General features: G+C 25.5%; 3 protein-coding genes and 1 long non-coding RNA gene across 4 annotated transcripts; 1 reads left to right on the top strand and 3 right to left on the bottom strand.

The window, feature by feature from the left end:
• Nucleotides 1–223: 223 nt before the first annotated feature.
• Nucleotides 224–4,090, bottom strand: LOC132921813 (short-chain specific acyl-CoA dehydrogenase, mitochondrial). Its single transcript, XM_060985022.1, has 9 exons — nucleotides 3,721–4,090; nucleotides 3,410–3,576; nucleotides 2,632–2,741; nucleotides 2,373–2,524; nucleotides 1,317–1,505; nucleotides 1,097–1,240; nucleotides 910–1,037; nucleotides 676–771; nucleotides 224–614 (listed from the first exon to the last, which is right to left on the bottom strand). The coding sequence occupies exons 1-9, from the start codon at nucleotides 3,755–3,757 to the stop codon at nucleotides 402–404; spliced, it is 1,236 nt and encodes a 411-aa protein (XP_060841005.1). The 5' UTR covers nucleotides 3,758–4,090; the 3' UTR covers nucleotides 224–401.
• Nucleotides 4,091–6,499: 2,409 nt separating this feature from the next.
• LOC132922713 (upstream stimulatory factor 2) lies at nucleotides 6,500–9,060 on the bottom strand. Its single transcript, XM_060986364.1, has 6 exons — nucleotides 8,871–9,060; nucleotides 8,529–8,752; nucleotides 8,346–8,467; nucleotides 8,026–8,160; nucleotides 7,448–7,626; nucleotides 6,500–6,723 (listed from the first exon to the last, which is right to left on the bottom strand). The coding sequence occupies exons 1-6, from the start codon at nucleotides 8,909–8,911 to the stop codon at nucleotides 6,693–6,695; spliced, it is 732 nt and encodes a 243-aa protein (XP_060842347.1). The 5' UTR covers nucleotides 8,912–9,060; the 3' UTR covers nucleotides 6,500–6,692.
• A 203-nt stretch (nucleotides 9,061–9,263) lies between these two features.
• On the top strand, nucleotides 9,264–11,165 carry LOC132921492 (uncharacterized). The gene is made up of 2 exons (XR_009660894.1): nucleotides 9,264–9,535; nucleotides 10,471–11,165. It is a non-coding gene; the product is annotated as an uncharacterized LOC132921492 (long non-coding RNA).
• LOC132921491 (signal recognition particle receptor subunit alpha homolog) lies at nucleotides 11,014–15,924 on the bottom strand. The gene is made up of 12 exons (XM_060984540.1): nucleotides 15,665–15,924; nucleotides 14,881–15,081; nucleotides 14,649–14,823; nucleotides 14,411–14,558; nucleotides 14,188–14,338; nucleotides 13,706–13,848; nucleotides 13,497–13,641; nucleotides 13,229–13,420; nucleotides 12,978–13,149; nucleotides 11,746–11,873; nucleotides 11,480–11,656; nucleotides 11,014–11,390 (listed from the first exon to the last, which is right to left on the bottom strand). Exons 1-12 carry the CDS (start codon nucleotides 15,788–15,790, stop codon nucleotides 11,265–11,267), a joined length of 1,884 nt encoding a protein of 627 aa, XP_060840523.1. The 5' UTR covers nucleotides 15,791–15,924; the 3' UTR covers nucleotides 11,014–11,264.

Below are 15,924 nucleotides of genomic sequence, written 5' to 3'. Positions count from 1 at the left end.
AAAATATATGTATATCAAACAAAATTCTCAATTATAAAATCAAGAAATTAAAGTTATATTTCATTAAAAAATATAATTATAATTATTTAATTTATTGAATCGGATAATATTTTATACCTATAACTTATTTTGTTTTAATTATATACATTTTAATATCAAATTTAAAAATTTGTCACAAATTTATAATAGTATATAAAATATACTATACAGTTTTAACAATAAGTGAGTTGAAACAATTATAATATATTATGTTTGGATGATTTTAGTAAGTATAATTTACACTTACATGGGTATACTTTTAAATATGAAAAATTCAGTCTAAACATCAGTAGATTGTGTAGTACACACTTGAATTATTTGGTAATAGTATATCAGTATTAATACTTATGGCTAATAACTCATTAAGAACTGTTATACTCTTTGAATACATTTCCAGCTATCACAAGCTTCTGAATTTCAGATGTCCCTTCATAAATTTCTGTTATCCGAGCGTCGCGGTAGTGTCGTTCAGCGGGCATATCGGAAACATAACCCATACCACCCAACACTTGAATACACTGATGTGCATTGAATGTTGCTGCTTCAGACGCAGCTAATTTGGCCATTGCTGCTTCCTTCAAAGGAAAAATCAATTTTAAATTAATAAGTCTAACAAATAAAATAAAATATATGAACCTTTGTAAATGGCTTGTGTTCGTCTTTTAAAACAGCTGCTCTCCATGTCAACAATCTTGCACTTTCTACTCGTAAAGACATGTCAGCAATTTTATTCTAAAAAATATTTTTTTTTTTTTTCATTAAAATACAGTTTAAATATAAAACATAATATGGTAAGGTCCAAATTGTATAACACAGTACTTTAATCTAAATGCTAATTCAATTTAATTAAATAAAAATAAATATTAATACCTGAATACTTTGCAGTTTAGATATAGGAGCGCCAAATGCAATTCTTTTAGTTGCATATTCAACAGCAACGTCGAGAGATGCTTGTGCTATTCCAAGTGCTTGAGAAGCAATCCCGATGCGGCCAGCATCTACAAGAATACACTTATTTTAGAAAAGTATTGAAAAAAAAAATGAAATATAAAATTACCTAAAGTCATCATTGCAATTTTGAAACCCATACCAGGTTCACCTAAGATGTTTTCTTCTGGAATTGAACAGTCTTCAAAAATTAAATTACTTGTAGATGAACCTCGTATGCCAAGTTTATCTTCTTTTTTTCCCAATGAAAACCCTAACAATAAAATTCAGTTTAACATAACACATTTTTATAACTTTTAATCTATGTTATATATAAATTTTATTTTTACCTGGATATTCTCTTTTAACTAAAAATGCGCTAATTCCTTTGTGTTTCTTAGCTTTATCAGTAGTTGCAAATACGACTGATGCTTTAGCTTCATGAGCATTAGTAATCCATGATTTAGTGCCATTTAAAACCCAATTTTGACCACTTTTAACCGCCATAGTAGAAGCTGCACCAGCATCACTTCCATTACCTTAAAAAAATGAATAAAATCATATTTAATAATACAAAATATTGGACTTTAATTACTCTTAAACAAAGATAACATAATTACAATTAATTGTTACCTATTAATATTTCAATCAATAAATTATAAAAATTTGTAGTGACTAAAAAAAACCACTAAGTACAATATCAATATTTTTGTTTATATTATATTATTTTAATCAAATTAAATAGAATTATTATTCATAAATAGATTATTTTCAACATGGATTAATGCCTAGATTCTTTCCCAACATTATATAGACATAAAGGTAAAATTTTACTTAATAACTGCAATAAAAATATATTTATATATATGTAGAATAAATATACATTATTGAATTTTGTTCAAACTTAGCAATCAAAAAGAAAAATTCTTTTGTATTGTATACTTGTTATACATTATTCACATTTATGATAAAGATCTTGCAACATTATTATACATTTTGTTGATGCTTGATAAAAGAGTAAAATTGTAATCTAGGCTAATTATAGATATAAATAATGTAATAAATCAAGAATGATAAACAAGTTATTAAAGGTCAATGTTTAATCAAATTAGTAATAGTAATTAATAATTATGATTATTTTTTGTATTAGGTTGAACTATTAACCTGAAATATGATCCAAATAATAATTATTCTTATTTTATACATATTGTTTATTTTTATCAAAACATTAAATATCAATAAGCATAACTATCAATTGATTAAATCATTTAACAATAAAATTAAATAAATCGTGAAATTTGATCGTTCTTACATAATGATTAATTTATTTATACTGAAACTAGACTTATCTGGAATTTCTTGAGTATATGGTCTATTAATTATTGAACAATAAATGTTTTAATTACCTGGTTCACTAAGACCAAAACAACCAATTTTTTCACCACTTGTAAAAGGTCTGATATACTCCTCTTTTTGTTTATCATTTCCAAATTTATTAATTGGTCCGAGGTACAAAGAATTATTTACACTCATAATAACGCCAGCTGATGCACAACCTCTAAAAAAATATTGATATTTAAATAATATATAAGAAAGTAGAAGTACTAAAAAGTAAAAATTATAGAAGTAAATTTATTTTTATGTATTTTTAAATTTTTAATATACCTAGAAATTTCTTCTATTGCAATAGCATATGCCAAATAATCAAGACCAGTTCCGCCTAATGACTCTGGGATATCAATTGCCATTAAACCCAATTCTCCCATTTCTTTAATCTGAAGTACATAAAAAAAATTTCCAATAATCACATATTTTAAACAGCAAGTAAAAAAATATATTTGATTATACCAAGTCAATACCATACAAAACTTTAATTAAGGACAATATTTGAGATTTTATCTTGTAAAGATATTTATAATATCTATCAATTTTAATGTCTATATAGTAAAAATAATCTAAGCAAATAACTTTATAGCAATATTATACTTGTAATTTAATATCTAATACCTTTTGAATTTAACTATAAAATGTATTTCTAACATCAACATAAAATATTAGAATATAATTATAAATGTAAATATAACTCATCAATAACATAATCATTTGGTAGGAGGAATAGTATAATACAGTTATTTATCATAACATAGACATAAAACATGCAAATATTAAAATAACTAAATGTTTATTATTATATACTTGATCAACATATATGCAATTTCAGAACAAAGGTATTTATTAAATAGTCCACTGTCCACACGGACTTTGTACTTTAAATATAAATTGCAAGATTATTTCCATATAAATTTCAATGCATTAAATTAAATTACTAACAGATTATAAGTATTAATTTATCACATTTATCAATGATGCAAATTCATTATACTTACATTACCTACAATTATTATACTTTTAAGTTAAATATTTAACACAAGTCATCACAGACCTGTTTCTCGGGAAATAAATGTTCCTTGTCCACTTTGGCTGCAACAGGTTTTAACTCTCCTTCTGCAAAATCTCTACAGGTTTTATACAGCAATCGATGAGTCTCTGACAAGGACGACAAAGAGGCAATCGACCTTTTCGTGACACCATTCAGAGCAAACCTCATCCCTACACAATGCAACATTATATATTTATATATTAGAATACATCACAGTTTTTAAAGATTTTAAACTATATTATTTATTTTATATTACTCTATTCGATATTAGCTCGATTAAATACTGCTAGAAAAAAAATTATAATATTAATTACCTGAGTTTGTCAAAAGAGAAGATAATTTTAGGCTCATGATTTTTTTTTTCAATTCAAAAAAAACTAAAAATAAGATGCGAAAATTAGAGATTAACAAAATAACTATGAGGAATCGTTTCTATGAAAAAATATTGTAATTAAAATAAAATGAACGATAATTATTGTTGTAGTAATACACGACGAGTGAGGACATAAATATAGACGTGAATGATCTAGTATAAAAAAAAACACTCGAACAAGACACTACAAGTCGACTGGCTGGTCTGGCTGAATGCAGTACCTAATTGAGTAATGCAAGAGCGGCGTAGTGCAGTACCAACTACCAATTATTCAAATAACATTTACGGTGAACCCGTGAACATAACACTATTCCATTTCCATCTGTGCATTTGTTTATAGAAAAAAAAAATAATGAAAATCACGACTGCACTCTAGTAGTAATAAAAAGCGTTAAATGTCCGTGCATTTTCATTTTTCGTTCGGTTTTATCACGTCGACGAATAACAGCCCGCAGGCCGCAATGGGGATTATCCGGATTAGGGTTGGCTCGATTGGACGATCATAATTTGTCAAACAAAACGAATTTGATGTAAAAAAATACTTAATACATTATACATTCAAAAATATTTGATTTCTCGACACGGTCATAGGTCGTGTAAGATGTTTTACCTACTAATAAATCCATCCCCCTCGCCACGTAGTTGTTTTCTGTTCACATGTCAACGTCACAATGCTATAATATAATAGTGGTACTAAATACTAGTACCTTCACGATTAAGACTGGGGTTAAGAAATGCCTCGAAAAATATCAAAAATGTCCCTACTTCCTTAGTAAAAATTCGTTAAACTCGAGAAAAAAAGTACGACGGAAACGTGTTATTGTGAATATTTTTCAGAAGACAATTTAAAATAGGTACCTTCTTAAAAATGATAAAATAATAATTAGATTATTGGGTCCCAATAATTGGGGTAGTATCTCAGATCATATACGCTTAACGCATATTATTATGATCTAATATCTTGTATCTACAAATTCCACAACTACGTCTTGTTTGAATGACCGATATTTGCTATTAATTGACCACTCAGACAGCCTGACAGCAATCGATATGCCATCTTTTATTACAGTAGTCAACAATATTTAATAAACGTTATAGGTACCTATATGTTTTGTACTACAATATTTACGTTCGCTTCAAAAATAAATCGTAAAAAATATTCTTAAACCATTGAAAATTATCGATAAAGTAGAATTAGTCAAAAATGTAAAATAAAAATTTTATTGAAATAATCCCAAGAAAACATCAGGGGGACAGAGATAGATACTTAGTAGAACACTAAAAAAATTATATTGCATTAAATTCAAATCCCAGTTCTAACTAATTAAATCTATAATACCTTAAACGGTTCACAATAAGTATGCAGGATGTAGCAACAGTTTGACATTTGACGTCAAGCGGGTTGTTAATAATACATAATATAATAATTTACTTCATCACAATTTTAAATTTAAATAAATGAATTTAAATTGTGTACATTCCACTAGACTACCAATAAAAAAGTGAAATACATAGTTTGAAGTTTAATATTATGGTAATCAAATTGGACATTATTTAATAAAAATAAAATTTAAAAGGTTAAAAATTTACAAAATGAAAACAAATTTTTATTTTTTTAAATTCTGATTTATATTCAAGAAAATAAAATAAAAATAACCACGCATAAATTAATATTTACAAAAAAAACCGCATGTAATTCCATTCAACATTTTTCTTATAAATAATTAGAAACTACATAACAAAAACACAAAACAATAAACTTACCAAGATTAGTACTATAAACAAAAAATAAAAACAATAACCCTTATACATAAATTTTATACTTGACAATATGAAGACTATTTTAAAATAATATAAATCTTCTTTTATTATACATTAAAAATACATAATTAATAAAAATAGTTCCTGAAAACTGTTTATATATTATTAATAATACAGTTTTAGAAATTGTTTAATGATATAAAGAGAAGATTTTATAAAAAAATTATTTCAATAACCTAAACTATAAAATATAATTACAGATTTATGAACAGTCAACAAATAAATACAAGGTATGTTCTATTTTCAAATTGAGGCACTCAATAACATTTTTTTATATATCATAAAAAAATGTTTTAAGTTCTTATAATCACTAAAATTCTATAAAAAAAAAATGTTATAGAGTTGCAAATAAAAAATATTAAACCAGATAATGAATATTTTTAATTAAAAAAAGCATTATTTTGCATAGTTTTGTTGACTGTTAATAGATTTTAATTATATTCTGAGCTTTTATTTAGGTAAAATAAAAATTATATTTCAATTAACAGTTAAATTCACATACAATATTTATCTTTAAATGACTATTTTAGTTTCATTGAATTTTTCAAGATCAAAGAATTATTTAAGATATTAATTTAGTTTAATTTTAACTCTACATCTCAAGTTAGGTTCAGTTCAGTAGTCACCAAACAAGCTGAATTTTCAAACAGAAATTTAAAATTTAGGTCAATACAAACACACCTTTTATATATTCTAAACTTACTATAATAATTTACAGTTAAATATTGTATTACATATATTATAGAAGTTAAGTACAATTTATGGTAGTCACTAAAGTATAATAATAATTAATAATAAATTACTTATTATTTAAAAAATGTTTTTGTTTTTAGTATTTGATCTAAAATTATAGTTAGATTTAACTAACTTTTTATGGACTGAATAAAATAAATCATAAGTCAGCTATTAATAATACAATATTATATTTAGTATTTTAAATAGCCCTTATTTATTTTAATATTATTGAAAACATTTAAAATTTTAAACATAAATAGTAAAACATTGGTCTTTTAGGTATTATGAAAGTTTTAAATATAGTAACAAAGATGAATTTTAAATCAGTTTAACACAATTTATAACTTCTAATAATTCTCACGAAGAATCACCATCTCTCGAAACAAAACTAAAACCATAATAACAATATTAATTCATACAATTGTAATTACATACATAATATTTGTCATACTAACTACTAAGGTTAAAATATAAATTTTTGCAAAATGTAGGCTGTTATGATGGCTTTCACCAATAGATTTTAATAAATTCTAGAATATTCAAAGTAGTCTGGTCAAACTCCTAAAAATTATTATAGCTCAGACTTTTACAAATAAGAATTGGTAAATCCTAATAAATATTTTATGATAAAAACTAAAAGTTTAAAATATTAAAAAATCATATATTGAATAGTATACTGTATATAAATAGAATTATATCTTTAAAATAAAATTTGTAGATCATTTGACTATTTTAACATCCATTGTATTTTATTTGGTAATTTGATTATTTAGCATATACTTATTAATTTATAACTTCTACTTATCTTATTTATATAGAACTATAGACCAAAATTAACTATTAAATACTGTTTATCCTTGGGTTTACTTTTATTTGTTCGCTAATGCTCAACCACGATAATATTATAGAGTTTTACCAAACTATTTTAGATACCCTATAATTTACCAGTGCCAGTCTAAATTTGGAAATTTGCTGAAAATGTTATACAGTAGGCAATACTCTAGATTACAATTGTATTAAAACATATATTATGCTTAATAATCATTTACTTATACATATTTTAAATATCTCACATAATTTCAGTCAACAATTATTGAAATATTAACAATTACCTTTCAGATAATAATCCATGTTGTGATAAAATTCCTCTTAATTCTTCATTTTCCATCCTTAGTTCATCATTATGTCTACTAACAGCCTCCATTTGTTTGACACAATCCATCAATCTTTGATTAGTTGATTTTAATTCATTAATATAATCGCATGCTTTTGCTAGAATTCCTCCTTTACTCTAGAACAAATAATGATAATTATTATGAATTATTAATACAAAATTGAAAATATAATTTATAATTTATTATTTTAATTTTTAATGAAATAAGTAATTAATAAATAAACGAATAATACTAAATTTAAATTATAAAATTATAATAGATTTCAACTATTAAGAAAAATTTTCAAAAAAGTCCAAAGTAGACTAATAATAAATATTTAAGTTGACAAATACAGTAAAGCTTATAATTAAAAAAAATTATTAGAATTTTTTTTTAATCCAATAATGGAGATATTAAAAATATCTTTATCTATACACACAATGAAAACAAGACTGATATATATTAATTTTCTTATAATCATTCATTAAAAAAACTTATTTAATAAATAGACATTATAAAAAAGTACCTAATATTACCTGGTTATCATAATTAGTCTTGTTTTCTTCAGCACAATCTGGTATAATTTTGCTCATATACATTATCCATTGGTTTATTTTATCACGTCTTCGACGTTCTACTTCATTGTGTGTCAATCGTCTTTTAGCATCCCTCTTTAAACATTATCATACATTTTTTAAATGTATTTTAGTTTATTTATCAACAATATGAATATAAAGCTTATAATTTAACATAAGCTTTAAAATGATGTTAAAATAATACAAAAAAAGTAATGTTTATTTCAACATAATTAATGATGATAATATTATGTAAATTAAATTCATTTTAAATTACTTACTGTTACAACAGTACGATCTACTCGTTTTCTGGACACTTCACTATTGAGTGGTACAATAGGTCTTTTAACAGTTGTTGTAGTTGTAAATAAATCATTAATTGGTTGTACAACAAAAAACTGAGCTACAAACAAGAACAACATTTAAAAATTTAGAACTATATACTTAGTGTTTAGAATGCTTACTAGCATTATTGTTTGGTCTAAGCTCATATTGTGTAATGTTTGTATCGTTGGTTTTACTCATAACAATTCCAGTTACGTTTCCGTTTTCTATGACAGCAGCAGTAGGTTGTTCATCAACAGATTCAAGAGATCCATCATCATCAGTTACGATCAAAGTTTGTGCACCAAGAATATTTGATTCTAGTTTAATAAGTTGACCATTGTTTGCCACTTTATAAGTATTACTATAATACAAAATAAAATTATGTATATTAACTTTCATATATTATTTGACAAGTTTGTCATTTCAAAGGCAAGGCTAATATTTTAAAATAAGTTCTTAATATATTAAATATAATTTACCCAATATTTAGTGAATCATTATCAGACATTTTAATAGACATAATTCCAATCAAATTTTACTATAAACTTATAATTATTATTATTATAAAATTTGAAAAACTACAAACAGTACAAACGTAAGGAATGAGGATTGAGGATAGAATAAATATAGATAAAAAATAAAATATAAATTTCTTTTCAAATAAAATAATCTTTAAAAGATAGAACATAAATATTTAGCTAATTTTATAAGTTGATAATGTTGATAGGAAATCACACCACATGGAATTTTATCATGGAAGAATAAAATTAAATATGCATGTTTAATTTAAATATAAATACGTAATTTAAATAATTTATATTATTCAAAGCTGTGTCTCATTTCGCAGAAAACGCCAAAACGGTAATTTAAAATATAATATTGTATTATTGTACACTTGTCCAGTAGACAGTCACTTCACACTCCAATCAGTCCACTCAGTCCAATCTTGTCTGGCGACTAACTTAATGTTTTAATGTACCTATATATATAATATGGTTTACCTAAACCTATTACAGTATTAGGTACCTAGTCTTCTTCTTGCATTAACTTAATTTTGAAGTTATTACTCAAATCGTTTCTTAATGTTTAAGTGGTTCAACTATATTTATAGTGCTAGAATTATGTAGGCGCATCACTATATTGGGTAAGGTATAAATAGAGCTGTTTTTTTCGTACCTACCAAGTACAATAATGTTGGTGTAAACTATAAGCACCGATTCGATGTTTAAAAGATTTAAGATACCTATTATATCATGGATCTACCTATTACTACCCAGTTCTTTATTGGTAATTTGAAGGTGGTTCCGTCATTCACTCAGACAGTGGCGTAAATGGGAAAAAATCTAGGGGGGGCAATGTATAATGAATGTAATATATTTATTATTATCAAAACCCTTCCACCCCTCCCCCGGTTAAAATATATACCTTTAGCTTTCAAAAAATTGTCAGGGAGGGCAAGTGCCCCCTCTTGCCCCCCACAATTACGCCACTGCACTCAGATGAGTGGCCCTCATACCGTTATGAAGGGTTCATTCATGAAACTGTTAATCAAAAATCATTAAGAAAATTATGTTGACCCCTGACAGGTGCGCACACATAGTGTTGAAAGATCATGGTTGGATACAAAAATATCCAAAAAGACTATGTTTTTATTAAAAATATTTTTTTAAGTTTTTTACTTTTTTGATAAATAAAAATACTCAGAAAATTATTCTGCTTTGGATATGAAATTAAAACTATGTTGCCATTCAAAAAAGTAAAAAAATATAATTTTTTAATAAAAACGTAGTCTTTTTAACAACTTGAAACTATGTAAAGAAATATTTTCAAAAACATGAATACTTTATGAAATAATGAGTGTTTTATGATAAAAGAATCACCCTGTATATATTTCCTTATTTTTAAATTTAAGATTTTGTAGTTTTTCTGTACTTCGCAATTTTACATATTTCAATTTGAACTTCTTTTAATACATCCATAAATTGAAAGATGTTTGTATGTGCGAAATAGAAGAAACTGTTGAACTTATTATAAATAGTATAAGATTATACTTCACCTTTTTAGAAAGCTTTTTTCCAGACCAATTTTGATGTGTGCGCCTACCAAAAATATCGGAAACCAATTCGAATATATGTTGCTTGGAATGTTGGTTAAACAATTCGGATGCAGTTGTTCTTTTGTGGGAGCCATAAAAATATTGTGAAGACACAAAGGAGCCTTTGTTGAGCCGTGGGATGAAAAAGTTTGAATATCTTTAATTTAGTCATCTAGTATTTACTTAATTTTGATCATTAAAAATGCTTTAACATTATAGGTAACCTTTTGGTAATCCTTTATTTTACAGAATAAAATGTTAATAGAGAAAGATAATAAAAAATATTTAAATTTTTTTCAAAAGTGTACAAATTTTTAAGAATTAGAATAATTAAAAAATGTAGTTCTGCAGTAAATGATAAATTGTTGATTTTTACAATATATTAACAATGCAATAATTTATAACACATACTTTGTGAATTTTAAGTCTCAGTAGTTAATTAATTTGAATCTTAAAACTGATTTTTGTGCTTTATATGTCGTTTTTGGGATTTAGATTTAAATAAAAAAAATATATAAACAAATAGATAGGTGCCCACATTTTTTTTATTACCAAAAATACAATGGAATGAAAAATAACAAATAATACATACATATTAAGTAGGATGAACATTCCCTACATAATAAAACATAAAATACTTTAGTACATTCATTAAATAACTAATAAAAAAACCAAAAAATTATCACCAGATTACAAAGAAATACATGGAGTTCAAATATTGTAGGTCAATCAAGTTATTAAAGATACTGTTTAAATGTAATGTGCAGCAATCATGTTTTTATTTCATTAAAGCAGCAACCACTGCCTTTGCATTCAGTGACTTGAGATCTGTATATGTTTGTCCAGTTCCCACAAATACTATTGGCTGACCTGTGATGTATGTCATTGAAATAGCAGCTCCAACCTACAACGTAATTATATTTTTAGTACACTGTACACTAATTAGAAATAACATTATGGTTATTTAGTCATTATTAAAATAAATTAATTTACTTTATCATCAATTGTGTCGAATTTTGTGAGCACAATTCCATCAATCAAGTGCGGAGTAACTGAAGATGAATAATCGGCCAAGGCTTGATTGAATTTTACCAGCTGATCAACTGCTTCATTGCCAACCAATGCTTCACCGACAAACAGAACCATGTCAGGTTCATTTACTTTGATCAACTGAAAATCAATATAACAAATATTAAAAACCTCATAAAAATATACAAATATACATAGCATTAAAACATATCCAATAAATAATAAATTACTTTGGTCAAAGCTCGCATTAATGGTTCATTATCTTGCATTCTTCCAGCTGTGTCAACAAGAACTATATCATACTTGGCTTCCTTGGCATGGTTTATCGCTTCCATAGCAATTCCAGCTGCATCCTTTCCTGTAATCACCATAAACTTAACGATTAGTGATATAATTATTTTATATTTACTTTATTTCTTATACTATATATTTACTAGATATTTATTAAAAATAACAACTATTTTGCTTTTAATAGAGGTAAATAAAATATTATAGTTAAATTATTTATATTAAAGAAATAACAATATAATACCATGCCTAGGTATAATGATTAAAATGTTCTTAGGCTACATATTATATCATCCTAATTAAAGGTGTAATCCTAGTAAAACAAATTATCGGTTGATAAAAACTAGAAAGAGCATTAATAGCAAGAAATATGGATGCTGAGCTGTTCTAATAAATACAGTAGTTGCATTAATATGACCATATTTTATCAATCCTGAAATGAAACGATGACTGAAGACATAGCATCTGACAGCTAATGTTTTAAGACCAAGTACCTCATTTATAGGCTTCTAATTGTGGGTTATATGGGCAGTATTTAAACATTAATCTAAAAATCTCATTAACCTGTTTTATACTAGATCAATTTGTTGTATTGTGGCCATTAAATATACTGTGAACAAACAGCAGCATCATACTCAAATACCGTATGACATGACCAAATTTTCTTAGTATTAAGAGATAGCTCTAAATTGAAAATTGTTAGTCATATTGCAGTGATATCATAGGGAATCCTGGAAAATTTTAGCCTACTTCCCTGACTTTGATCTTTAACTTTAAAATTTAAATATTATAACTTATAACTACTCATCTGAATTTCAATTATATGTAAAAACTATTGTTATTTTATTTTGACTGTAAATTATATAAAAGAAATACTTTCAAAAATATTAATAGTTTTTGTAATAATGAGTGTTTCATTCATGATAAAAAAAAATCACCTGGTATCATCAATAATTGTGTTCATTTGATATGCTAGAGTAAAATCGATAAGAAATAGAGATGGGCAATAGTTTTCAACATAAGGTAATTCATCTAACTTCAAGATTGTTATAAAATTACCTTCTAAACTTTATATAAATATAAGTTATTATATATTAAACTTACTAGTTAAGGGATAAACAGTATTATACAGTGTTATTAAACGTACATAATAAAGTTCATGTTAAATACTAACCATATCCTTTTTCATACAATTGTACCATTTGTTGATCATTATGTTTTTTTGCCGGATGAAGAGCATTCAAATGTTTTGTATGAGTTCTTAATTGTTCAACAGCACCTGCTCTAAATGTATCACAAGCTGCGATTAATACTCTCAGATTATTTTCAATCAACCAAAAACAAATCTGTAAATATGACAAAATAATAAGTAACTTATTTTAAGTTAAAAAAAGAACCAAATAAGAAATTTTATTCAGCCCATACTTTTGCAAGATTTGTAGATTTTCCAACACCATTAACTCCACAAAATGCCATAACATAAGGCTTATCATTCTTTTTAGCCATCATTGCATCACGTAAAATATCAATCCTACGTTTTGGTGACAATATTTGTACTAGAGATTCGATCATAGTATTCTTTACTGTTGATGCCACAGATTCAAATGAACCAAGAACCTATAAAAAATAAATTTTAATTTTAAAAATATTTAAGATCATATTTCAATTTTTCAGTAAAAAATAATAATTTTACCTTTCCTTCAAGTTTAGAGGAAACAGAGTCACAAAGTTTAGTAGCTATTTCAATAGCTACATTTTTTGCAACTAAATGTTCTTTAAGTTTTTCCAATACTGGATCCATATCAGCAGCAGTCAAATTTTTTCTTCCAACTAAACCTCTAAAAAAATAATTAGATTTCGGTTTTAATACATTCACAAAAATATTGAAAATCAATTATTTACTTGAACATGGAGAATACACTTTTTTTGCTATCGTTTTTCCTCTTACGTTCAGCAGCTGTTTCAAATTTTTCATCAGATTCTTCTTCTTCACTCTCGCTATCAATTTCTATGTCTTTTATTCCTCCAACCATTTGTCCAACAATCTAATAATAATGTTTATATAGATATTTTCTTAAAATTGTAAAATGTATAGCTTAAACTTTAAATACAACTATTACTCCAGTTAATTAAGATTGGACTGTTCAGTCAATCATAACTCAAGTATTCACAAATCTCTACTATTAGACAGCCCCTACTGAAAGTGTCAATATTTCAATATTGGTATTTTTAGAATGCTTGCATAAGGGGCTGTTTAGTGGTGGAAATACGCCAACACAATGACTAATGGTAAGCTGAACGGTTTAATCTTAACTTAAATGGAATATACTATATAGATGACAATGAAATAAAATTTAATTAAACATTGATAAACATTTATTTACTTCATTATTTGTTTCGATTTCAATAGGAGTGTCTGCATTGTTATTTGGCTTATCTTTTGTATAATCTAAAGAGCTTATATCCTTTGCTGCTCCGCCTAATGGCCATGTACGCGGTTGCTTAGTTGCTTTAGGAGAAGGTTTTGGCACTTTCCTAAATTAAATATGTTGGTTACTATTAATTTCTAAAATGTGAAAGAAAAGACAAATTTTTTTAAACACTTACTCTTTATTTTTTTTTAGTTTATTAGAATTTATAGCACCCATTTTTTGAGCCATTTTTAATCGGTTTTGAGTGATTAAGTCTTCCTCGTTAAATGAAACACCGTTATGGTTAACTTCTTTGTCATTTTTTTGAGTTTCAATCATTTTTACTAGATATTAATAATTCAAATATTTATTATTTTCTTGATTTAGTAACTATTTTCTTTCAATAATATATATAGTAAAAAGATTCAACTTACTATTTTTTTTATTTTCTTTATCATCGCCTTTTCGTTCAATCATAGATGCTACAGTTTTTTTTGATTTTGTAGACTCATTGAATGTACGCATCTGCTTTGGAATACAGGCTTGAGCCCTACCCCATTCTTCAGCAGATTTAAGAACTTCTTTAAAATTTTTACTGAATTCAAATTCCTAAGATGAAATTAAATTATTAATATTTATATTAAAAAATACACAATACAACCTTACCATAAAATAGTTTTTTCGGGCTAAGTCATTTTTATACTTATCCCTAAATTCCAATTGTATATCGTCCAGAAATTTGTCTACATAAGACAGTTGTAATATTTTTTGAAATGCTATCACAAATACCAGGTCAAACTCATTGTCTAATCTATATTTCAATGAAAGAGAATCTTGTTCATAATTGTTGTTACTACTTGTCCTTTCCTGAAATAAATATATATATTTTACTACAATATTTCAAATAAACTGAAAAGATAATTATAAAACATAAAACCATATCCAAAGAACCATGAGTATAATTAATTTGGACTCTTTGTTTCCTAAATTTTTGGTCCAAGTGAAGTATAAGATAAATCTTAAGAATTAAACCACACAATGTTTTGATTTGATGATATGTATATTTTTACAATTCAATTGCTTGCTATTTGCTATTATAAATGTTTATTACTTTATTATTGAATTTTTTTTTTTTTTTTAATTGCTGTCAAGTACAGAAATAAATAATTAAAATGTAGGCACTAATCTTTAAAATTTAAGTTTTCGAGCATGACAAAACATGAAAATGATTTAAATATTATCGCATCTTATAAAATGTTTTATTATTATAATTATTTTAATTAATAATTGAAAATAATTAAAATAATGTCAATCTTTAACAAATTTTATCTATTAAACATAAATAGGTAATATTTTATAGTTTTCTATGTATTTTTTCAATTTTCTGATAAATTAACTAAGTGAAACATACATAACATATCTAACAGTATGTGACAAGAATATTATTTACCTGAAGAATAACAGTTTTGATCAACGAATTCACTGAGGGAATGAAAAACTGGCTAATTTGACTGGTGCTTTGGAAACACCAAAGAACGATGCCGCCTTTGCTGAATATTGTAAAAAGGTCCAACATTTTTAATAAAATTACAAATAACAAAAAACAAAAATTTACAAATTTAATAATATTTCATCACAGACGAGACTGGCGCAAACCATAAAAACTATTTCATCAATTCTCATTCACTTTTGTATTTATCACGTATTCAC

This window comes from Rhopalosiphum padi, chromosome 2 (assembly GCF_020882245.1).
Source record: "Rhopalosiphum padi isolate XX-2018 chromosome 2, ASM2088224v1, whole genome shotgun sequence".
Classification (NCBI taxonomy): Eukaryota; Metazoa; Arthropoda; class Insecta; order Hemiptera; family Aphididae; genus Rhopalosiphum; species Rhopalosiphum padi.
This window is presented reverse-complemented; position numbering and strand designations above follow the sequence as displayed.